The 23774-nt window shown below is 37.0% G+C and overlaps 5 protein-coding genes across 5 annotated transcripts; 4 read left to right on the top strand and 1 right to left on the bottom strand.

Moving 5' to 3' along the window:
* Positions 1-358: 358 nt before the first annotated feature.
* LOC110960513 (G-protein coupled receptor 15-like) lies at positions 359-2369 on the top strand. Its single transcript, XM_051951282.1, has 2 exons — positions 359-1599; positions 1724-2369. Exons 1-2 carry the CDS (start codon positions 737-739, stop codon positions 1761-1763), a joined length of 903 nt encoding a protein of 300 aa, XP_051807242.1. The 5' UTR covers positions 359-736; the 3' UTR covers positions 1764-2369.
* Positions 2370-3999: 1630 nt separating this feature from the next.
* On the top strand, positions 4000-6545 carry LOC110960547 (G-protein coupled receptor 183-like). Its single transcript, XM_022207819.2, has 2 exons — positions 4000-4868; positions 5700-6545. The coding sequence occupies exons 1-2, from the start codon at positions 4000-4002 to the stop codon at positions 5767-5769; spliced, it is 939 nt and encodes a 312-aa protein (XP_022063511.2). The 3' UTR covers positions 5770-6545.
* A 3306-nt stretch (positions 6546-9851) lies between these two features.
* Positions 9852-10933, top strand: LOC110960546 (G-protein coupled receptor 183-like). Its single transcript, XM_022207818.2, has one exon. It carries the CDS (start codon positions 10046-10048, stop codon positions 10931-10933), a length of 888 nt encoding a protein of 295 aa, XP_022063510.2. The 5' UTR covers positions 9852-10045.
* Positions 10934-12397: 1464 nt separating this feature from the next.
* On the top strand, positions 12398-14015 carry LOC127534847 (G-protein coupled receptor 183-like). Its single transcript, XM_051951120.1, is given in 3 exon segments — positions 12398-12412; positions 13253-13746; positions 13748-14015. Coding segments are annotated over 3 exon segments (777 nt in total).
* A 2139-nt stretch (positions 14016-16154) lies between these two features.
* LOC110960526 (protease-associated domain-containing protein 1) lies at positions 16155-21208 on the bottom strand. The gene is made up of 5 exons (XM_022207785.2): positions 20961-21208; positions 20599-20699; positions 20370-20479; positions 18865-19032; positions 16155-18749 (listed from the first exon to the last, which is right to left on the bottom strand). The coding sequence occupies exons 1-5, from the start codon at positions 21034-21036 to the stop codon at positions 18629-18631; spliced, it is 576 nt and encodes a 191-aa protein (XP_022063477.1). The 5' UTR covers positions 21037-21208; the 3' UTR covers positions 16155-18628.
* Positions 21209-23774: the final 2566 nt, after the last annotated feature.

Here is a 23774-nt window from a genome sequence, read left to right as displayed (position 1 = left end):
TAGAAAAGCAAACCTGCCAAGCTCAGCTGTATTTGGATGTTGTTTGTGTTGCTTACTTGCTGTGTTATTATGCCTGAGGTTTTGTAAGGTAGTGTTTTGAAAGGCATACACAAAAAATACTGTTTGTTCTGTCATAAATGTGATATAATTTGTTGGAAAAATGGTGTGCATTCCTCCAGTAGAGTCCCAGAGACCTTGAGAACCAGTGTCAAGTCACAGTGAATCTGTTCTGGTCTAAAATACTTTACTTTGTTGGTTTTTACTTGAACTTATCTGAATATGATCATTGTCTGCAATTGTCAGTAACAAAAGGGGACTGCAGAAGCCAAAACACACTAACAATATCTTACTGCAGTATCACGAAAAGAGAAGGCAGAGTTGAGAAAAGGGCGTTTGTTTTTGATGAAGATGAAGAAAAATCGATGTGAAATACGAAGATATTGATTAAAAAAACAGATGAAAAAAAACTAAAACACTCATCCAGTTAGAAGAAGGTCGCAATGTCTTGTGGAAACCAAAGAGCGCACAGAGATGACAGGTGATCCGCGTGTTTTTCCTTCACCAAACACATGTGAGACCTTTTGTCATTAGTTCTAATTTATCCTTTCATTTGACATGCGTCACCTGTAAACATGTCAGTCCGTCATTCTCCAGAGATCCAGAGATTTGCTTCAGCTCTGAACGTTCAGCACCGTTCATCTATAAATATCCGGGATGATTGTTGCGGGGCGTCAGGATGCTCCTTAACGCCACCGTCCCTCTGTCGGTGGATTTCGACACTCTGGAGGATTTCCTCATCTTCATCTTCCACATTCTGTTCGCCACTAGCGCCGTGCTGATCGCCGGCTCTGTGGTCATCGGGATTTCCTCCACCCGGTCTCTGCGAGGCCAGAACCGCTTCATATTCATGCTGAACACCAGCATCAGTGACACTCTGACCGGCTTCTCTGTCTACTACCTGGGCCTGTTCGACGTCAAGGAGGGCTACCCCTCCAGGAACGGGACCTACTACATCCTTCCATCATTTCTAGGTGTTAACGTGCTAACCTTCCTCTTTGCTCAGTTTGATCGCTACTTTGCTGTGTGTCATCCTTTCTTTTACAACCGCTACATATCCAGATCTGTCGTGATCGGAATTTGCGCATTCTGCTGGATCTACACCTACTTCATCCTCACGGTGCAGAACATGGTGCCCATCTCCAAGGCGGCGCAGATCAACGCGTTTGGTGTCATGACTCTGCAGATTATAGTTCTCATTAAAGTGCTCATGACGATTAAACTTTACATTATAGCCAGGAACCACCTGGTGAGAGAGGCGCCCAGCGCGGACAGAGACAACAAGAAGGAGTCGCTGCGCATCATTGTGTTTGTGGTGATTTGTTTCTTGGCTCTGTGGTGTCCTTCCTTTGTCAATATCATTGTCAGACAGTTGACCAGGAAAGGGTTGAGGTTTAAGAATGAAGCCACCAACCTGTTTGCCATCATGGCGCGTCTGAACGCACTGGTCACTCCAGCTGTGTACATCTGGGGCAGTCCTGCGCTACGCGGGGCCGTGTGGAGGACAGTGTGGAGGAGGGTCTGTCCGAGGCGCAGGGCGAGGTAAGACATGATCTGGGCAATACATGTGGTGGAAAACGTACTTGCATTTCTATTGTGTGCATGAATAAGACACATTAGACTGTGACTGTCTCTCTCCTCCCCCCACCATCTGTCTCTTTTACAGAATTGGTTTCAACTTTGCTGGAGTGACAAGAGTATCATAATGAAGCAGCAGGTTATCCTAAATACAGCGGACTAAATCACCAGCTGAATGGGCACTTTTAAATTGTGAGTCATCGTCATGTTTTGAATGTTTCCTTAAAAATAATCAAAAAGCACTTAGCAGATTGGGAGGTTAAACCGTTCTTTCGCTTGTGAATTCACCTCTTTCATAAAATGTAAATATGATCTGTGTTGAGATTATGAGAGGAGAAATCAGCTGAAAATTTCCCCCAAAGTGCCACACACATTTCGAGGGCAATCCTTTTGAGGTCGCGAATTCTGACTCTTTCTTTGGAAATGATGATGTGTTTCCACTTCAAATTACCTCTGTCTTTCTTTTCATTAAAGCTTTTAACAGAAGAAAACAAATTAATGTGTGTCGATTTCTTTTTTTTCATACTTTTGTGGCTTTTTGGAATATGGATTGGGTGCTGTACTGCAGGTTTTAGATGAAGTTTTTTGTTGTGTTTTTGTTTTATTAGTTTTATGTCCAATATCTCAACTTGCTTTTATTTAATGCGCTTTTTGTAGTTTTTGGTTTTGTTTGGTAATAAAACCAAACAATTTTCTAAACACCTCCATAAATTGTTGCAAATTCTGTTGTGCTGTTTTGGATAAACTAAATGCCACTCAACCACGATTACAGTAAGAGCTGTAAAGTTTATCTTAATATATTATGTCAAAAAGGAATTTTCATGACCTATTCTATGGATATTTTTAAAACGAAACAAAACTTGAGCAATTTGAAAAGTCAGTGATAATGGTCTTTCACCTTTCTTTCAGGGGCAGGTTTTCAGGTAATTCCATCATCTTCGTGAGTGACAGTGTAAATGAAAAATATTACTATACTGAAACAACGTGTTCAACTGTGATAAAAGCTCGAGAATAGACCTGCTCAGCTAAGGGGGATCATTTCTACATACCTGCAATGCTGATCCTGGGCTTTCCTTTCTTTCCGAAATGCAAAAAGCAGCATTCTGCATGCAGTTATGTTCTAACTGGACTGATAGAAATGGCCTGTAAATTGTGATGTTCTGTTGATTTATTCTCACGTTTTTGTTTTTTTTTTTGTTTTTTTTTACAATTCTTGGGCCAGATTCATAAAATCTGTGTACATTTACGACGAAAACAGACAGAAATAGGCATACAATTATATCCTGTTTTAAAAACCTGAGTCATTACTGGTGCATTTACACAAGCCTGTCGTGAAGAACTGACCTCAATAAATGATGTAAATACAATTTCCACCAATGATTTATCGCTCATCCTGAAAGAGGTTTCCAACACAACAAGTCCTCAGTAACTGGGAAAACGACTCGTATAGAAATCAAATGAAAGGCTAAACTCAACAGTCATAAAAAGCCTAGTGACAAACTAAAAATAACAAATGCAGGTTGGGCAGAAACACAGAAGGCCGCTGTGCACTGCAGCAGCACACTTTATACAAGAGCACCTTGTCCAAGGTTCAGCACCTTGGACAGGTCAGCATTTTCGACAAGGTTCTTCCAAATTAGAGGGACCAAGATGGTTGAGGGTTAAAGACGTTAAATTTGAACTATTCTGCTATCATTAATACAAAACTTCCATTGTTTGCATGAAAAAACGGCACATCAAAGACTGATTATCATAAAGGTAACCGCTGACTCAAGGAAAAAGTTTTTAAATAAAATATTTTAGTCGAATGTTCAAAGAATGTTTCAAGCATCTAAATTCAAATAATGTTCCTGTGAGGTGAAAAGTGAACCAAGCTATTTAAAATTCTGAGAAACCAACTTTCAAAAAATGTTCAAGATGTTGTTGAGGCCTCAGAAGACATAATGCGTTTTTAAGAAACGTTTCTGTAATGTGACGAACATCTTTCTTGAAACATTCTGAGGATGTTTTGGGGATGTTGTTTAGGTAACACAATGTTGCATGATGACAATGGAATGATGTTCTCAATGAAACATTCAGAAAATGTTTTAGGAGAAGCATCTTCAGAGCAAACCTGACTTTAAAAACACACATTCTGGGATCTAAAAGAAAGTTGCCTGCTGACAAAATCACTAGAACTTTCTCAGAAGGTTCTAACAACAAAATAATTCTTTCTGGAAAGGGCGTCATTTAGCTTCTCATCGTGTCTCCTCCTGCCTGCATCCCTCAACACTGAAATGAAAAGTCAACGCGACTGAAAGGTTTTAAAACACATCTCCGGTTCAGTTTTGGTGTCATGTGTGTTTCGGCTGCTCCCAGAGCACCATGAACGTTTCCATGACTCTGATTCCTCTGTGCGTTGACTTCAACAGTCCGGGAGACTATTTCCTCTTTATTTTTCACATCTGTGCCGGAGTGAGCACCGTGCTGGTTGCAGGCTCCGTGGCTTTGGGCATCATCAGCACCCGTGCGCTTCTCAAACAAAACCGGTTCCTGTTTATGTTGAATACAAGCATTTGCGATACGCTGACCGGCTGTGGCATTTTCTATCAATTCCTGTTCGATGTGCGGGTTGGATTCCCGTCTAAAAACGGGACTTATTACATCCTTCCCACTCTGCTCGGGGTCAACATCATGACCTTTCTATTTGCGCAGTTTGACCGGTATTTTGCGGTGTGCCATCCCTTCTTCTACGATCGCTTCATCAACACCAGAGTGGTTATTTGCATAAATGTGTACAGCTGGGTGCACGTGTACGGCCAGCTGCTTATACAACACATGGTGCCGCTGTCTAAAGCCATAGAGATTGGAATATACAGCAGGATCAGTCTGCTGCTGATTATCATCACCAAAATCACCATGACGGTGAAGCTGCTGATCGTGGCCAGACACCAGCTGCTCCGGGAGCCTCGGGGTCCGGAGCGAGACGGCAAGAAGGAGTCGCTGCTGATCATCGTGGTGGTGGTGGTGTTCTTCCTGCTGCTCTGGGGTCCGGCCATGCTCTACACCATCCTGTCCTCGTTGACGGGGAAATATCTCGACATTAAAAACGATGCGGTGAACCCGATGAAGATCTTGTCGCGGAGCAACGCGCTGTGCACTCCGTCTCTGTACCTGTGCGCCAGCCCTGCGCTCCGAGATGCCGTGTGGAAGAGTGTGTGGAGCAAAATCTGCTGCTGTAAGAGAGCCACGAGGTTGGTCGGACGAAAGGAATTGGAAAAATAATAATACTTTCTTAGAATTGCATTTTTAAAATTCTTTACATCTGAAAATACCGCTAAGGTCTTTAAAATGTGGTTCAAGTGATTAGTTACATGTCATGTTGTCTGATGGAAAACAGGCCCATCATCCTTGATCAGAATATTGTTTTCCAGGCTGGTTTAGGCCTCATTTACTGCCAAAACAATCAGAAAGAACTAATCACAATACCAAGATTCAGGGGGAAAAAAGTCCTGAAGATACCAAGCTTCGTGTCTAAGCTGCACACACAGCATGAGTGTATTTTAATTATTTTAATTCTGCCCAGTCCTGCAGCACTGGCCAGAGAAAATGTTTAGAGCATTTTATGAATAAATTCACAATCTAACGACGAAAATCTATTATACTGGAGATTTAAAGTATAGTTAACGACCTAAATCTGTTATACTAGAGATTTAATGAAAAATTTTAGTGTTTTTATTCCACACAAATCAGCAGCAACACAGTTAACAAACGTCAACATCCTCGGGCCATGTGTTAGTTTTTTCTCATAGACTGGCAACAGCATGATTTTTCCCCCCACTGAGATACTGCAAGGACAATTCGATTCTAAAGCCAAAATTAAATTATTAGATGAAGTTAAATTGGCCAGAAGCATTTAATTGTACAATAGTTGTTAAGCGATGTAACTATTAATAGGTAAATATTACATATAAGACACATCAAGAGTCAGAGAATCTCATGTCAGATGTGTTAAAAATATATAAATTATTAGATTACTTATGCCTTTCTCCACTTCTTCTCTCTCTCTCTCTCTCTCTTTGCAGAATTGGCTCTACGTTTGATGGAGTGAAAAACAGTAACAAAGCAGCGAGCATCATCATAAAGTTATCTTAACGACCACCTGTGATAATGGGAGTTCTCTATCACTGCGTTAAAAACGTGTTTTATAATGACTGAAACAAAGCGCAGTGCTCAGACTGGAAACTGCAGTTTTTGAGGGAGAATTTAGAATATCAGCTAAAAGGTAGAATATGACCTGAGTTTGAGATTATGTGACGAGACATGACATGTTTTTCGGGTAATCTGTTCCAGTTTGGGGCTAAATCTACTAAATCTGACATTTAATTTGGAAACGATACATTATTTTTCATACGAAACAAACCTGCCACACTTACCAATCAAACATTAGACAGAACAAAATTCAATATATGGAGGACGTTTATGATAACGTGTTGGTTTTGTTGCTTATATGAAACTTATTGGGAGATTTTGCTTTCTAGAAAACTGCAGTCTATGTAATGCAAGTTATAGAGGCCTGCTCTTCCCCTTTATTTAGTGTCTTTGCATCTTATCTTATTGTCTTTTAAGTTTTTTTTTTATTTTAGGTTGTGTCATTTTAATAATAACATTCCACATTATGGGAGAACAATTAAAATGTTCAACATTTAGAGTAAGAGATGTGAAGTTTATTATAAACTAGTGCAACAGAAATTAAATTAACTAATCCTATAAATGGGTGTTAGACCGTCATCTTACAAATTAATTAGACATGAAAGTTAACTTTTATAAAATTGAAACAAACAAAGTTTTACAATTGGATTAGTCATTAAGATTGAGCACCATGGACAGCTCCACTACAACTCACATGTTCAGCATCCTGGACAGATCCGGACTGTGGTTTTTGATAAGTTTCCCCTCAAAAAGAGGGACTCTGATGATAATGATAGCAGAAGGATAATCTTTAATAAACAATCAGGGCTCTGCTCTAAAAAAAAAAAAAAAAAAATCAGTGGTTTTAAATTGTCATCAAATGAAACAAAAATGACATTTAAAATAATTTTGAATATATTTGATAAAATGTGTTTTCATTTATGTTGAACTTAAGCATTTGTGACACATTGAAATGCTCAGATATTTTGTTTTCACTTTTTAACAACTTCTATTTTATGTTCAAAAGATTTCCCATCTGAAACTTGGACTTATTATATTACATAGACATACATTACATTATTTTAGGTGTCAAGGCCTGGCTCTCTCCCTGAGATTACGAAAGCATGATACTAATTTGGTACAACAAGTAAGTTCTTAGCAAACATTTATCACCAGAATTAGTTTTTCTGTATAACGAGGAAGTCTTGTTGATGAACCTCTAAGTTAAATAATAACTATGTTTCCTGCAACAATCTTGTTTGAAAACAACCACTATGTGAACATCTGTAGAACACAGGGGCTGAAACAGCTAAGAGAAAAAGAAAAACAAATTTGAACTAACATATGCATTGTATTGTTGTGAAAGCCATGAAAGAGGTTCTGCTCTGCAATCATTTTAATCATCATGTGACACGATCAAAATTGAGATTATGGCAACATAAAGTCTCTAATTGAGAAGGTTTTTGTTTGTTTTTCAGCAGAAATGTAACTGTAATTTTACTGATTTACAAAAACAATTGAATTATACTAAACCCTGAAACATCTATTGAATTCTGTTGTTCCAATCTCAGCAAGAACATTAATTGTAATATTTGTCTGTAAATTTTGCAGGAATAAAGAATGACAACAAATTTGATAGAGACCATGACCAAGGCTGTTGGGTTGTGAAATAGTTATTTTCTCTTAAAGTCACTTGTTTAAATTTTTACATTATACAAGTTTTCAAACTGCTGATGAAACCAAGAATTCAAATGTATTATTATTATTATTAATAATAATAATAACAACATTAAAAAATATTGACAATTGTTCTTGTTTTACATTTGGTAAGACTGGTGCAGTAATTTGGATGAGTTTAAGAAAGACCTCATCTCTGAGGATCCTTACAAAATTGAAAAAGTGTTAAAAGATTTGGAATATGGTCGCTTCATCTTCCTCATAACTGCCCCACCTGTTTCTAACAGCTTGCAGGCCTCTTGTTATAACTTGACAGTACAACATACAATAAAATTTGCTGCTACTGAATTGCTTGTCCTTGTATCTGGAACTGAACGAGTACATTCTCTGCTGTGTGATGTTGAAGTTTGTCAAAATGGGATTTCGACACAGAGGATTTGTGTCAGCTTGGTGCATCTTTTATTGCACCATGAAACAAATCAGTGGAGTTGTTGTGAAGAAGCCGTACTCAGATATAACACCCTAGTTAAACATGTGATGCCGGATCTAAGACTGAAAAAATCGGACGAATGTGGGGTTTTCATGTTCTGGTCATCAAACATCTTTTATATATTGCGTAAAGAACTGTGAAATGCATCTATATAAACAACTGAACCTTTCTCACACTGGTTTTCAAGCATTAAATATTCAAAGCTACAGTAAAGTTGTTCTTTATGCTGTTATATTTATGTGGACATGGATGCAGCAGAGAGAGCATCCAGGTAGCTCTGGTTAAAAAGGAGGGAGCAGTGGGGACAACAGAATGCCACTTGGACACAGGATGAGGATTCCTCAACCTCAGTAAGGTCACCTGGACGAGGGTGAAACAAAACACCCAGTGATTCCAGTAAACAACACTGATGATGTGTTCAAGTGCATCAAGGGATGCTTTCCAACACATGTTCTACTGCTACCATACTGACCTCTCTGTACAGTTTGTAAAGGTGTTTTTCTTACCACATTTTGGCAGCTGTTGATTGTTACCCCTCCTTGCCCTGTCAGACTATTCCAGCCATGACTGCCACCTAGATAACAGCAACAAACAACATGTCCATATCCAGAATCGGGTTATTTATGCGTTTGCTTGCCTGCATAAATATTTTGTTTCTTTTCTTTAGCCAAATAGTTATATAGTACATGTGGGTAATGGGACGAGTGATGTATTTCTGTAGATTTTTGTTTGGATTTTAATATTAAAATAGCTTGGAGAAAGATTCAGAGCACAACTTGCAGTTGTTTGATTAGTGTGTGTAATCTGCAATTTTCAGATTTTCAGATCAGATTTTCTCAGTTTTGTTAAGTTCTAGGTAATCACAGAACTGTTCTGATATATCTCAATGTTTAGCATGAAAAATAGGCAAAAATAACTGATCATGTCCACTAAAAACAGTCTGCAGATTTACAAATAGTAATTCATTCTTGTACAATGTTTGAGTGTAAAACATGCTATGTTTGATTGCATTTAAAGCAGAAAACAAATTAAAAAGTTTCATATATTTTCCATTATAAAATGAATAAAATAATAAAATCACAGAAAAAATCTTAAAATTTCTTCTTTACAAATAGAAACAACTTCTTTTAACTATTTTTAGTGTTGAGCACAAAGATCATTATTTTGCAGATATATGCCATTATTTGAAAGAACAATTGCTTCAAATTACAAAAACAAAGTTAATTTAAAGTCATATTACAATTAAAATTATGAATTAAGATGTGCTAAAATTCTTTTTTAAATCCATATTTTACATGCTTTGTTAAATTACTTAATACTATATTTTACAGATATGCAGTTATTTGATGAGTGTGTGTAATTTAATACTTCAAAATCTCTTCAGTGTTGACACTGACTTTACAACAAAGAAGAGAAAAGAAACTGAAATAAAAAAGGAAAAATTAGGATGAGAAACTGTTAATTAACCCTCCTGTAATTAACTCCATTAGGTTTGTTTCCCAGGAATAGCAATAATGTCCCTGTGTCAATTCATTATCCAAAACTTTCAGAAATAAAAAAAATCCCAATAAAAATTGTTTGCATCACTCGTTTTTTAAAGTAAAAAATACTTATTACATTTTTTAAATGCACATTGGAAAGACCTAAATAAAAGATACAATAGCTTTACGTGACATTGACTTTTAAAAAAATTTTTAACTTTTAATTTCATTTATTTTTTTTTCTTTTAAGGAGTTGATAAATTAGTAAGAGACAGCTCTTCTGTTCGGGGTTAGTTTACAAATATGTGAAATGAATCATCTTCATAAAATATTCCAAAACTTATTTTAACAATTTCTGTTTGTATTTTTTATTATTATTTTCTTATTATTGCATTTTTATTTTTTTTTTACTTTAAAATGGGTCGAGTTGACATAACAGGAGGGTTAACTTGTCTAAACCAGAAGCAGCCTCAGACTGCATAAGTGAGATCAGATCAGCCTCAGGAGGCAGGACAGTTTAGGATGTAGACGAGCAGCTGCTTATAAACCAGCAGCATAAAGTGACTGAACGACACACTGCGCCAATGAAACGATGCTCCTCTCCAACATCACACACTCTCTGACTGCGGGAGTGCCTCTCGCGGTGAACTTCGACAGTCCTGTGGAGTATCTCATCTTCATTTTCCAGATTCTGTTCGCCACCACTGCTGTTCTCCTCTCCGGGCCTGTGGTCGTTACCATCCTGGTCACCAGAACGCTTTACCTCCAGAACAGGTTCATTTTCATGCTCAACACCAGCCTTTGCGACACTCTGGTGGGCTTTTCGGTGTATTATCTGGGTCTGTTCGACGTCCAGGAGGGCTTCCCTTCCAGAAATGGCACTTACAACCTGCTGCCCTCTCTTCTTGGGGTCAACATTATGACATTTCTATTTGCGCAATTTGACCGCTATTTCGCAGTTTGTCATCCTTTTATCTACTCGCGCTTTGTGAGACGGTGGATGGTCGTTTTTGCAAATGTCTACTGCTGGTGTCATGTTTACAGCCAGACAATCGTTATGGTGTTCTTGCCGCTTTCCAAAGCGATACAGATGTATGTTCTGAGCATTGTCAGCCTGCAGCTCATCGTGCTCACCAAAGTGGCCATGACCATCAAACTGTATGTTGTCGCCAGATACCAGCTGGCGAGAGATCCTCCCAGCGCAGAGAGGGAGAGCAAAAAGGAGTCGCTCAGAATTATCATCTTTGCTGTCATAACTTTCCTGCTGCTGTGGTACCCCTCTTTCGTTAATATCGTCCTCAGATTGGCGCTGGGAGTCGGGCTGAACTTCAGGAACCAAGCCACCAATCTGTTCGCCGTCCTGGCTCGCTTTAACGCAGTGTCCACTCCGGCGGTGTACCTGTGGGGGAGTCCGGCCCTGAGGAGAGCCATGCTGTGGACGGTGTGGGCCAGAGTGTGTCCGAGGTGCAAGAGGAGGTGAGACGAGCAGCAAATATGTCAGTTGTGTCATTTAAAATGTGCAAAAAAGCTAAGCAGCTGTTCATTTGCCTCTCTGTCAGAGTCTGGTCCTGTTCTGTGAGGGGAGGAAGGAAGCTGGAGGTTCACTGACTGTTTACTGAGGACTCCAACTACCGCAGGGAGAACAGACTGAATGTTACTAAAAGGGACCAGGAAAACAATGCAAACTGCAAATGAAACGAATAGAAAAAGAAAGTTTTCAAGCAGCCTTCAACTGATTCATTTTATAGATTTTCTCTGCTTTGTTAAGATTACAGACAAAACAAATAAAATCACAGAAATTGAAATTAATTTCAACCATAAAGAACAGGCTCATACTCTGAATATTGCCAAAGAAAAAATCTGTACTTATATAAATTCTAACATGTAACCATAAAACTATGACTTTTTTGTCTTATTGGATTGAAATTTATTGATATACAATTTTAAAAAAGAAAAATAAACAAAGACTTAAAAGAATACTGTTATTCTAGCATTGCTTTAAACTATCATTTTATAGATTTTACCTGTTTAGTTCAGTTACAGATGAGCACAGCAGGACATGATCCCCACATCAAAACTGTGTTTTTACAAATAGAAATAAATTATTTTCAAATGTTTGGATGCATAATTTTTTACTGTATTTAAATCAGCAAAAAGGCTCATTATTTTACAGATATATGCTATTATTTCAAACAACAACTGTCTATGTTAAGGATTTAAAATGGCATTTTTTTAAACTAATGCTTGACTGCATTTAAACCAGCAAAAATAAAAGTAATTCACAGTCATTTTATGATTAAAAAAAATAAGAAGTGAAAGGAAATCTTGTTCACATTTTACCGATTTTAAAGATTTTGTTAAACTGCAGAAAATGTCTAGAAAAAAATATTAGAAAAAAAACAAAACTAGACTAAAAATGAAAATATCAATCTCAAAAAACAGTTTTTACGAATGCCAAATGTTCTTCTGTTATAATGTATTTAATTAGCTAAAATATCATTATTTGACATATTTTACTCCCAGTTGTTACACTTTTGAATATGACAGTATTCCACTATTTTTTTTGTGTATTTTTTTTAAAAGTTTTTTTTCCTGACACCTTTTCTGCCCGATTTCCCTATATGAATATTGTGCATGGAAGAATTTGGGCAACATAAGAGAGAAACTGACCCAAAGAGACCACAGCACCCTCTGGTGGTGAAGTTCAAAAACAGTCTCGGGCACACATGCAGTACTCGTACATCAAATCTCCTGCAAACTGACATAGACCATATGAATGCAGTGCTCTCTGACATTTTATTAAACTGCATTTTTTCAGTGATATTTGCTTGTCGTAAAAATGTCATGAAAATTGTTGGAGAGGTGGAACATGGCCAAAGGAAGAACCTGTTTAGGAGTGGATTAGGATCACTTTAGCTGGAAATAGTTTCCAGCAATATTGAACATGTATCAGCAACAAGTTCTTTATCATACATGTACAACATTAAAGATAACTATTTTATATTGTGGCTGCTTTAATGAGGACTAACAGCCCAACAAAAGCTGAATACAAGTCTAATGCACTGTACAAGAAAGCCCTGTCTAATAACTGTGAAAATCACTAAAATACATTTAAAATGATACAATACTGTAACATCCAAAAAAAAGTTCTAAGGAAAAGTTTTACTGTCAAAGATGGCTAAAATTAATAAATGTTTATTTATTAAATCTTTTATAACACTATTTTTTTTTTTTTGCAGTGGACACAATGTAAAAAGTTAGCATTTTATCCATTTTTCAACTCTTTATATTTGAACAATAATCCATATTTTTAAAAATAGCAATTTGTTCTTTTACGTTTGATCATAAAAATGACACTTTTTATTCTGTTTTCTTTAGTTTAAAATCTGTTTACACGCTGACTGTTGAAACAGGTCACACTTGTAAATAATGTCCACGTTTAAAATCGGTTTTCTTCCAAATGGAATTTCATTCTTTGTGACCATAAACTTTTTAAAATCCGTTAACAAATAAGATTATTTTACAGATATTTGTCATAATTTTCAGTTTTTTGAACATTACAACGCTACATTATTGTTTTAAATATTTTTTTTCTGACAGCTTGGCAGATGTGTTTTTAAAGTGCATGTTAGGAAAATATGTGACTTTTCTGCAGGGCTCTTGCATGAAAAAGAAAACGCCACCACATTCACTGGTGTCATCCCATAGGATTAATGCTGCTTACTTCACGTTTCGGGCTATAGAATACTGGTCCTAAGAACCATCTGCGCAGAAACAATGCTCCTCTCCAACGCAACAGACTACGACAGGCATGGTGCCTCTGTCGGTGGACTTCGACAGTCCTGAGGATTATTTCATCTTTATCTTCCAGGTTTTATTCGCCACAGCTACTGTTCTGGTGGCTGGAATAGTTATTGGCATCCTGGCCACCAAAGCGCTGCGCCTCCAGAACAGGTTCATTTTCATGCTCAACACCATCTGCGACACGCTGGTGGGCTTTTCTGTGTATTATCCGAGTCTGTTTGACGTCCAGGAGGGATATCCTTCCAGAAACGGCACTTACAACGTGCTACCGTCACTTCTAGGCATTAATATATTGACGTTTCTGTTCGAGCAGTTTGATCGCTATTTTGCGGTGTGCCATCCCTTCATCTGCAGCCGCTTCATCACCAGGCATTTCGTGATTGGCATCAACCTGTACTGTTGGGTTTACAGCTTTGCGCACTTGCTCGCCAGGAATTTGCTGCCACTTTCCAAAGCCATACAGCTGTACGTGTTCAGCATCGTCTTCCTGCTTCGTGCTCACCAAAGTGGTCATGACGATCAAACTGTACGTTATTGCCAGATACCAGCTGGCGAGAGATCCTCCCAGCGCAGAGAGGGAGAGCAAAAAGGAGTCACTCAGAATTATCATCTTTGCTGTCATAACCTTCCTGCTGCTGTGGTACCCCTCTTTCGTTAATATCGTCCTCAGATTGGCGCTGGGAGTCGGGCTGACTGGGAAAGCACTGCGCGCAAAATTCGACATTTATGATTTTACGCATGCATTTAATTGTCTGTAACTGTTCTTTTTTTTTTTTTTTTAATTCCAGAGTTGAATCCTGTCACGGGAAGGCAGATACCAGCAAGTCATGGAAATAACAAGGACTCCACTCAGAACTTTATTCTGACATCCGTAGGTTTGTCATCTCTTTATCTCCAGCCTATTCAATATACAGCCGGTGAGGTTTTCGTTTTCTAAGCTGTTTGCATCCCTGAATTTTCCAAATTTGTAATCTAGAATTAGGTGTTGAATCAGTAACACTGTCTTGACAGTCCTATAAGTATATATTCACAACAGGGCTAGAATTTCTCAATAAGAAAAACAACAAATTCATTAAACACATAGTGACAAAATTTGTTTATTCTGAAACATTACTGCTAATTAAAACTGTAAATAGCTAATGTAAACTAATATTGTCTCAAAAATTTAGTTCCAAAAAAGTGAAAAAAAAAATCGATCATCCTCCTGCCTCTGCTTCATTCTACCTGCTCTGTGCCCCTAATGTTAACCAGTCCAGTTGTTTTAACAGGTCGAAATGGCTTCAAAGCATCAGTTCAGCTCATAAAATGCAAGTTTCTACTTGTCAAAAAGTTACTGCAGCTACTAAAAAAATTTGTTTGTTAAAATATGATTAATGCATCAAAAATGACTTCATTATATTTGTGACAGAACTTAAAGAATAGGATAGCTGAGGGAAAAAGCTAATTTCTTCTCTTTATATAAATGTATATATAAACCATCCACGAGTCAGGTTATATATTATCTTTTAATGTGGCCTGTAATTGTAACTATCGTGATTGTTTACACTATAAATTTCTTGGATTTCTGACAATTATTTGTTTAAAAGAAATGGAAAAGTTCCACAAAGATGAACCATATCAAAAAGATTTGTATAACTTTTTGCACATGGTTGATGTGGATAAAAGCAGATGTAAATGTATAAACTGGATGTAGAAGCTTTAACCAGCACATCAACTTTTGGCACAACATCTGAATGCAGAATGTTTATCTTGCAAGGGGATATCTGTCCAGGTTAGTATCATGATTTATGGGGTAAATGAGTATTAGAAATAGAAAAAAAAAATACTGTTTTTAACTATCTAAGCTTACATTTGTTTTAACATTGTGGTTATATCTAAGTCAACCTGTTGTGCTGTCGGTGTGTAGTGCTGAACCACAGGCATTTTAAAACCGTTTGTTAGAGAATAAGGCAAGCATTTGCAGCATTTATTGTCCCTTTTTTGCATATTTTATGTGCTTCCGGTATTAGTCAGTAATGGTTTGGAGTTTTCTCTGACTTTGACTGATTTTTAGGTTTGCAGACTTTCATCAAAGTAAAGCACAGCTGTTGGGCAAGAACTGAAATGGTTCTGTTACCTCTTCTAGTATGTAAGCCTTCATCTGAAGGAATGAAAACCTAATAACATGCTACTAACCAAATCAAATATGAAACATAAAAAAAAAAAACATTAAAAAAAATTAGCTTAAGGTTCATTTTAAAACTTCAATTATTATTCTACTAATAAATTATTCAAATGGACAAAGCTATTTGAAGCAAAGCACTGCTACCGAAAGTAATGCTCTAACAATTAAGTTTGGTCTTTGCATTTTGATTCAAAACATCTATCATGATTTATATGTCCTCTAAGTTAAGCAAATTAATTACATGAAAACACTTTTCACAGACATTATTCTTTACTTATATATGAGTATAATGTTTACTGTAACAGGCCTCTCTGAAAGAACAGCAGAATGATAGTTTTGTGCCAACTAAAAAAAGCCCAACCTCAATACAAAGTTTGAAACTTAATGAAAGCAACAAGTTTGAAACAGCCGTCTTAAAACGTACTTTCAGCAAAAAGAAACGTGCAGTGTAACCTTACTTGCAAACAGAAGCCCAAACAACTTTTACCTTCTTTTCTATCAATGTGCGATCTTTCTATCATTGTCATCCAGACACATTTTCAGAATTTATGAAAAAAAAAAATTGTCTTATTGCACCGTGCAAGTGTTAAAAAAAAACAACAAAAAAAACAAAAACGAGATTAGACATGCTCAGTGACTCAAACTGCTTCAGGACCACGGTCAGCTCCACATTTGATGCCGTAATCAGGCATGAAACCTAAATTCTGAATAAATGTGCTGCCATGAATGAAAACATTGTTTACTTATTTAATTGGATTAAGTCAGAAAAATGTATCTAAATAAATTAAACAATAAAACATTACAAGAGACAAACTCTACTGGAGGTAATTTTCACTCCTCCGTCTCCCTCTATTACTGTATCCTCCCGTCCCATTTTACAGTCTTCAAAAACATCATAAACAACAATTCAGGAGAATTTCTTTGGCAGGTGTGAGCACTGTTATCTACAGAGCAGAACAGTTGTAGAGATGATATTTGTCGCTAGTGATCATGAGACTTAAACTGCTCATCTTGGCCAAGTACCAGCTCCTACAAGAGCGACCAATCCCAGACCGACAGTAGGAAAGAGCTTGTGTTGACCATGAATGTGGAGTTCAGCTTTCACAGGGATGAATGTTTACTGTAAGAACAATCTGTTGGTGAGTTCTTCACTCAGGAAACTGAAAACAATGTGGAGCAACATCTACTGCTGTACAAGATCCAGAAGCTGTTTTAAAATAAATACTTCAGTGAAACTAACACTTCAATATTAATATGTAACTTATTTGCTGTGGCTGTATAAATTTAAAAAAGGTGAACTAATTTTAGAAATAATTATGTCAATGGACACGTGTAACTTCATAACCTGGCCAAGAAAAGTGACACAATTTTAATATGTAAACCAAAAACTGAACTCACTGATTTACTTATTTCAAGTTTGAATACATGCAATAAAGAACAATTTGCAATGAATCACCACTAAGCTGCTTTATACGTTTCCTAACAACATCCCTGCTTTTTTCACAAAGTGAAAACTAAAAGTAATTTCCAAAACAAGCACCAAAAGTGCAACATCACTATATCTCTACTGATCACATTGTAAAAAAGTCAGCAATATCGGGAGCTTATTTCACAATAAACTCACTTCCTTAATTCACAATAAACTTCAGTTTTAGAATAGATTTTGCCACATCTTTATTCAACACCCTCTGAAACCAGTTTAGAATATAAACCTCCACAGCACTACATTAATAAAAATAATTAACTGAACCAAACTTTCCTAAAACATACAACAACAGGAAACTGTGTTTGACAAACACGTTTGTTATTATTTGGGATAAAAGGAGAGTTGCTGTAAACGGTTATATAAGCAGAGAACAGACTTCAATGACTGCAGGCAGCCTTTCTCACACCAAAATAGACATTTGGTAAATTTCACACTTGTTGCCTAACATTTAGCTGACAACAAACTATGTGGGATACTGAAGCTCTGGTCAAAATCATGACTGAAGAGATGCATTTTAATTTTAGTCTAACTTAAAAACAAATCAAATACTCGATCGCCACCTCTTTGTTTGGAATGTTTGACTTTTGAGCCCACAGATTAAATTACAAAAACATATTCCAACTTCTTTGTAGTTCATTGAATGTAATGCAGCCAGGCAGTGAATACATTTACACTTGCACTGCTATTTACACTGACCTACAGTGCTGTCATTATTGCTGAAAACACACACATTTCTTATTGGCACACCGGACCAAAACTACTACTGCAATAGCTATTATTATTATTAATGCTCAACCGTAGCTTCTGGCTACCAGATGCAATCTTTTCAGCCTTAAATAAGCAACTGCCTTCAGAGAGAATGTGTAAAACTGGTGGTTCTTGGGAACAATAATGTAGCAGTGAGAGTCTTTTGTTGCACAGTGCATATAATACAGGATTACCTCTAGTGCCCAGCCCTGCATGGAGCTTCACCACAGCAGCCCTCCATGCATTTTTAGCAAGAAACAAGGATTTAAGTTGTATCTGTACACTTTTTAGCAACTGTGTACACTTCTTTCATGTTACTGTAATTATTTCCCCAGTCTTGTTTATCTACACAAACAGATTGTAAGTATCAGCAGACAGATTTCACATATTAAAAGTAGCACACAAACGTCCAACTCAGAAAGGCAATAAATGACAGCAGTTAGTGCAAAAACCAGTTTCATCTTCTATTCTTTTTACCACGAGAAAATGAATGTCCATTTCTCATTAGAGTGCAAATGTGTTGAAGTCCATGCAGAATAATCAGGAGTGTCACGACCTGTTTGTTACAATGAGTTTCTCTGACAGTTTCAAACAGAAAAGTTTTTCATCTGTATGTGTTAAATTAATGAACAACAACTTCTTCATAGTTTCAAGGAATAATACACAGATGATCTAAAAAACAAGCTCTTGGAGACTTTTCTCCTGGAAGATACACTCACAGAAAAGCAGTGTCTAATTTTTTCTACCTTCAACTGAGTCTTGAAAATCAATTTCCCAGTCTACCTCCACCTAGTTAAAAAGGTTTGCACCACACACCCTCGGCTGTTTAATCATGTGTACATATGATCATTTCACTGATTCCCCACTGGAGCATGTGAATTTGTTTGAATTTGCTTGTGTGGCTTTGAGTTGACAAGATGATGAAAGATTGTTTGCTGTGTGAGGACGTGGATGAAGTCGTGGATGAGCGATTTCTACCAAAGTGTCCATGGGGGCTGCTTGAGCGGGAACGAGGCCAAAGCAGAAACGTTGACGGGAATTGAAATGACGGCCCAGGGCAGCGCTTGTCTCTGCAGAGATCGTCTGATCATCAGCCTAGAATACATGGAAAAGAGAGAAAGGGTCAACATCCTGGAATCTGTTGGACTGATCGTTAAATAAAACAGATCTGGATGACTTCTGTGTGTGTCGTTTGTGCATCATGTCTTACCCATCGCGTCCCAGCAGGAACAGAGCAGGTATGCTCGGCTTGGCATTGCTTCCATCAGAGACCATATCAAGGTACTGACTGTCATTGTCCTCTACATTATCAGCAATCAGTACAGCTTTTCCCCCGGCTTCCTCCACGTGTCGGGCCTTTTGTACGAAGGAACAACCTCTGGAGTGCACACAAAAACAAAGACAGAAATGTGAGAAATGATCTTAAAATATGCCAGCAAACATAAGCTGTTTAAGTAACTCCCGTCACATAATTGCTAAGACTCTGCTGTCCTGTAAAGATCGCTGGATTTGCACAGTTTGCAGCAAAGCATTACAAAATAAACAGTCACTGTTCACACAACACCGTGGTCAGTAATTTTGTTCTCTGCAGATGATTTTTTAAAACACACAATAAAATACAGATATGTTCTTTCATTTTGTTTTTACTGTTAGGACCCATACTATAGAACAGTTTAATGCCAATTATGCTTGTAATTCTGTTCAAATATATTCACAAAGGACAGAATTAGATTTATGGGTAAGAGGGTTTGGAAATAATATACATGTTTTTCCAAGCCATGGGCACAAAGTCATACACAGAGCTGCAATGATTAATGAACTTATAAATTAATTGGCAGGAGCTCATATAGCTCAGCTGGCTGAGGGGGCGACCCATAAACAACAGCTATAGTCCCCAATGCAGCGGTCATGGGTTCAAATCCAGACCATGGCCATTTACTGCATGTCATTCCCCCACTCTTCTACCCATGTGTCCTTTCTCTCTCTCTCTCGCCACTGTCCTATACATAATAAAGGCTAATAAAAATGTGTTGTCTTAAATGTGAATATTTTCTGGTATCTGGTACTTCCCTATGACAGTAAATTGAAAATCTTTGGGTTGTATACACTTTAGGATGTCGTCTTGGGCTTGGAAAGAAATAGATTTTTTTCCCCCTCCTTGCCGTTTTAAGACATCTTATACAACTGAACGAGTAATCGGAAAAAAATACCAACATTAAGTGACAATGGAAATAATTGATAGTTAAAGCCCTAGTTGTCCAGGTAGTGCTGATAAACTGTGCTGACATTGTAAACATTAACCATGGTTTGTCATTTATTGCTGCATGAGTGAGATAAAAGCTGGGCAGTTCCATGTGAAATGGGATATTCTCTGTAAGACAAACTGTCACCCATAAATTATTACTCTTCCTACAATGAAACTGCAAAATGCTAAAGAAAAATTTCTAAGCACATATTCTATGGTCTCCTTAAGGACTTTTTTTTGTATGGACCAGGAAGGTAACTTCACTGATATGAACAGGGCACTTTAGCAAGAATAAATGTCTTTTAAATATGTTTTATTCCAGAGGTAGCTTATACTTTGAATCACCTACATTTATTCTTTGTAGTTTCTTCCTCCGTTTCCTTCCCTACCCTTGCATTACTAACTGGCTCCATATTTTACAAATTCAGTTTCTAATACAGGTGCAGTTATAGATGCTGTAGCATGCATACCCTCTTTCCACCAGGACTACTTGTCCATAAAGGATTTCTTTGTCTGTCATTTCTGAGCAGCCGTCCGCAGGGTCTGCTGGTACAAGAAAAATCTCATCGTAAGATGATGTCTGAGGGGCAAAAAAAGACAGAATAAAAATATAATTACAGTGTGAGTGAACATATGTATCTGAGGCTTGAACATTTGGGCAAAACACATGGAATAAATAAAACACAGCAGCACACTCACAAAATCTCCTCCAAAGTCTTTAGCAGGTGCAGCACTGAAAATGTACCCGATCTCCTCTGGACTGATGATCCTGAAATACAGCAGCTCATTGACCCCAAGACCTGGAGGATGCAAACAATACATAAATAAAAGAAACACTTATTAGGACTGGCTTAATTTAGAAATGAGAACTATATATTCAGAATGATGTCAGTGTTGATAAACCACAGCAGCAGGGTGATATGAGAGGGAAATAATGACACAGACTGACGAATAATGACAGAAGCAGACAGAAGCTTCTAGAAGTCCTCATTTAATACTAGCTGTTAGCTAACTGAGCTGCTCACTAGCATCTCCAACACGCCTCCTCCTCTCACACTCACCTGTCATGCGACTGAGCAGCATGAAAACAGTCCACAGGTATGAAATTACAGCGGTATTTCGAGCAACGTTTGCCATGTTTAGGACATTTGTAGAGCTCCACGACGTGACATAGATGAATCCTCGGCGTGGTTTTATCCTTCAGGGCGGAGTGGCGTCTATTTGTAGCCACGCTGCTGTCCGTTAATGATGAACAACAGAGCAGCAGGTTAGCAATCACTTCCGCGCTTCTTTTTCTGCACATGCGTAGAGCGCACAGACGGATTAACCTGTGTGGCGGGCTGCAGGGCAGAAAGGAGCTGCTGGGCCCCTGAGGCCCCCCATTTCTGCACCTGATACAGCTGGAGGTCCACTTTCTAGGAAATGTCTTCATTTGTTTTTGAGAATTAGATAAGAGATTTGACGCCACTCTAATGCCAGCATGTTTAATGAAGCTACAGCCTCATGAAGGACAGTTTGGCAAGAAATCAGGTAATTAGAGTATATACAATATCATAAGTTCATGATCTTGAGATATTCAGATCAATTTGAATTATATATAATAAACTAAGGTCTTAATGTGCAAATTAGTCAGAAATTAAATATTGAAAACTCTTAATTTTAATATTCTTTTATGATTAAATTTCACTGGCGAACTTGTAAATTACTAATATTGCAGAGTAATAGTAATTTTAGACCAAATGAGCTATCTTTAAAAGAGTTAAATAGTTCTTCCAGAGTTTTGATAGATGCAATTGCATATACTGTTTGTTTTCTACTAGATGCTGTATTTTATATTTGAACATTTCTTATTGTACTTTTAGAAATGTCTGATTGTGTGAATGCAGACAGGATTGTTGCTTAACTTCATTGTACACTGTACAATAACAATAGGGAAATTGTATTGCATTGTGTTGTATGTTATTCATGTTCATAATTAATTAATAAATATTAATATGATATTTAATTTACACTGACCATTTAATTTAGATACATTTTCATAATATATAAAAGTAGAGTTTTAAAGTTTAAAGTTAAATCATTCATTTGAGTTTGTTAATTAATTTCTTTAGTAAATTAATAAAGAATGAATCATCTGAAAATGTCCTCTATGATAATATGCCAGTCAGAAGGACTAACCAGCACTTTCACTTAAATAATATAACTAATTTCTCCTGTTAATACTTATGTATTTTCGATGCAATACTTTTACATGAATCCTGGATACTTTCTCCACAGCTGAATCTGACTAATTCTGATGGTAATTAACACATTAAATAATAAGCCAGTTGCACAGCTTCGGACTAGCTGGGTTGTAAGCATTTTGTTATCATTGGTTAACTATCTGACTTGTGGCAGGAAAGTGTTAAAGCATATTTCATAACGTGTCGCTCTATTACTTTCAAAGCAGATTTGTTTAGTGTCTCTTTTCTGTTCCTTTCCTAACATGTTCCATAAAGAGTCATGATAGACTGGCAGTGAACCATCACAAGACTCGAAAGCCAGATAAACGGATTTCAGTCACGGTTAATTTTATTCTTTTGTGCTGGGATATGAAAATGCAAAATACAATACTGCAGTACAGAAAGTTTTCAATCTTGTGACAGGGATCCACTTTCAGTAAATTTCCAGTTAAATTGAACATACAGTAAGTATATAGAACAAAGCATTTTGGTTGTGAGAGAATGAGATGCCTTTTTTCAAATTAGAGCTTTACAAAGTCTAATATAAAAACCTTATGATCATCTTCAATCTGACCCAACAAATCAATGGCACAATTTAATTCCATCGTAAATTAGCATCCTACCATCTTGTTTCTATCCCCTAATTTGAACACCAGCACAATCCCAGTTGAAATGCATGCTTTTGTCAAACATTTTTTAAGATACCTCATTCAAACCAGCATCTTTCTTCTTTTCTTCTTTCTTCTTTCTTCTTCCTTCTTTCCTTCTTTCCTCCTTTCTTCTTTCCTTCTTTCTTTCTGTACTGACATGGGTTCTTTTTCCCTGCTCTCACCTGCAACAACTTAATGACAGATTAGGGTCTGAAATGATTACATGAAAATGCTTAAAGTCTTTGAAGTTCACGATGTTGGATTCATTTTGTCTTTGCAAGCTCAGGTTCTGAATATCAGTAATTAGTGTTTAGCAATTGTCATTGCCATACAGTATTGTAGCCACATTGTGGAATGCCTTTTCTTTGCATTAGCATCATTTATTGTGCGAGCTTCAAGCAAACCAAGCTCTGCTCCAGTTCTGTCAAATTATACAAAAAAAAATCCATTTGTATACTTTTTAAGGCTTCCAAAGAAAACATTGGACTCGGAAATCTTCATCTATTTATACAACTATGCATGAAAAACACCATGAGCATTATCTATAGGTGCATCTTTGATAAACCTTTGCTGCATTTTGCCACTTGCTTACTTGAGTTAGCCTCAGGGAATCTGTATTTCTACAAACTTCTCACTGACAATGACATTAATGCATGAATACTGCAAATAATCACATTATACAGTTGCTAATGTTGCACTATTTGCTTTATTTTCTGATTTAATTTGAATTAATTTCTGTTTTAAAATATGCTATATTAGAAAAAATGTTCAACAGATACCAGACATGCAATATGCAGTATGTACACTGTCTATTTTAGTACCTGAACTGAGCAAAAAAAAACAACCAAAACTTATTTTTCCTTTTTAATAAACAGCAGCATGTCTATTAGTTGTTGGTTTGCCATTGTGTGTATGAACATGTGACGATTAGTAAGTAAAAAAGATTGCATCCAATTTTGTGTTCCAAGAAATACTTCTGTAGAAGGCATTCAGTATTTCCAAA

This window comes from Acanthochromis polyacanthus, chromosome 7 (genome assembly GCF_021347895.1).
Source record: "Acanthochromis polyacanthus isolate Apoly-LR-REF ecotype Palm Island chromosome 7, KAUST_Apoly_ChrSc, whole genome shotgun sequence".
NCBI classification, from domain to species: Eukaryota; Metazoa; Chordata; class Actinopteri; family Pomacentridae; genus Acanthochromis; species Acanthochromis polyacanthus.
Note: the sequence above shows the minus strand (reverse complement) of the source record. Positions and strands in the feature narration are given on the sequence as shown.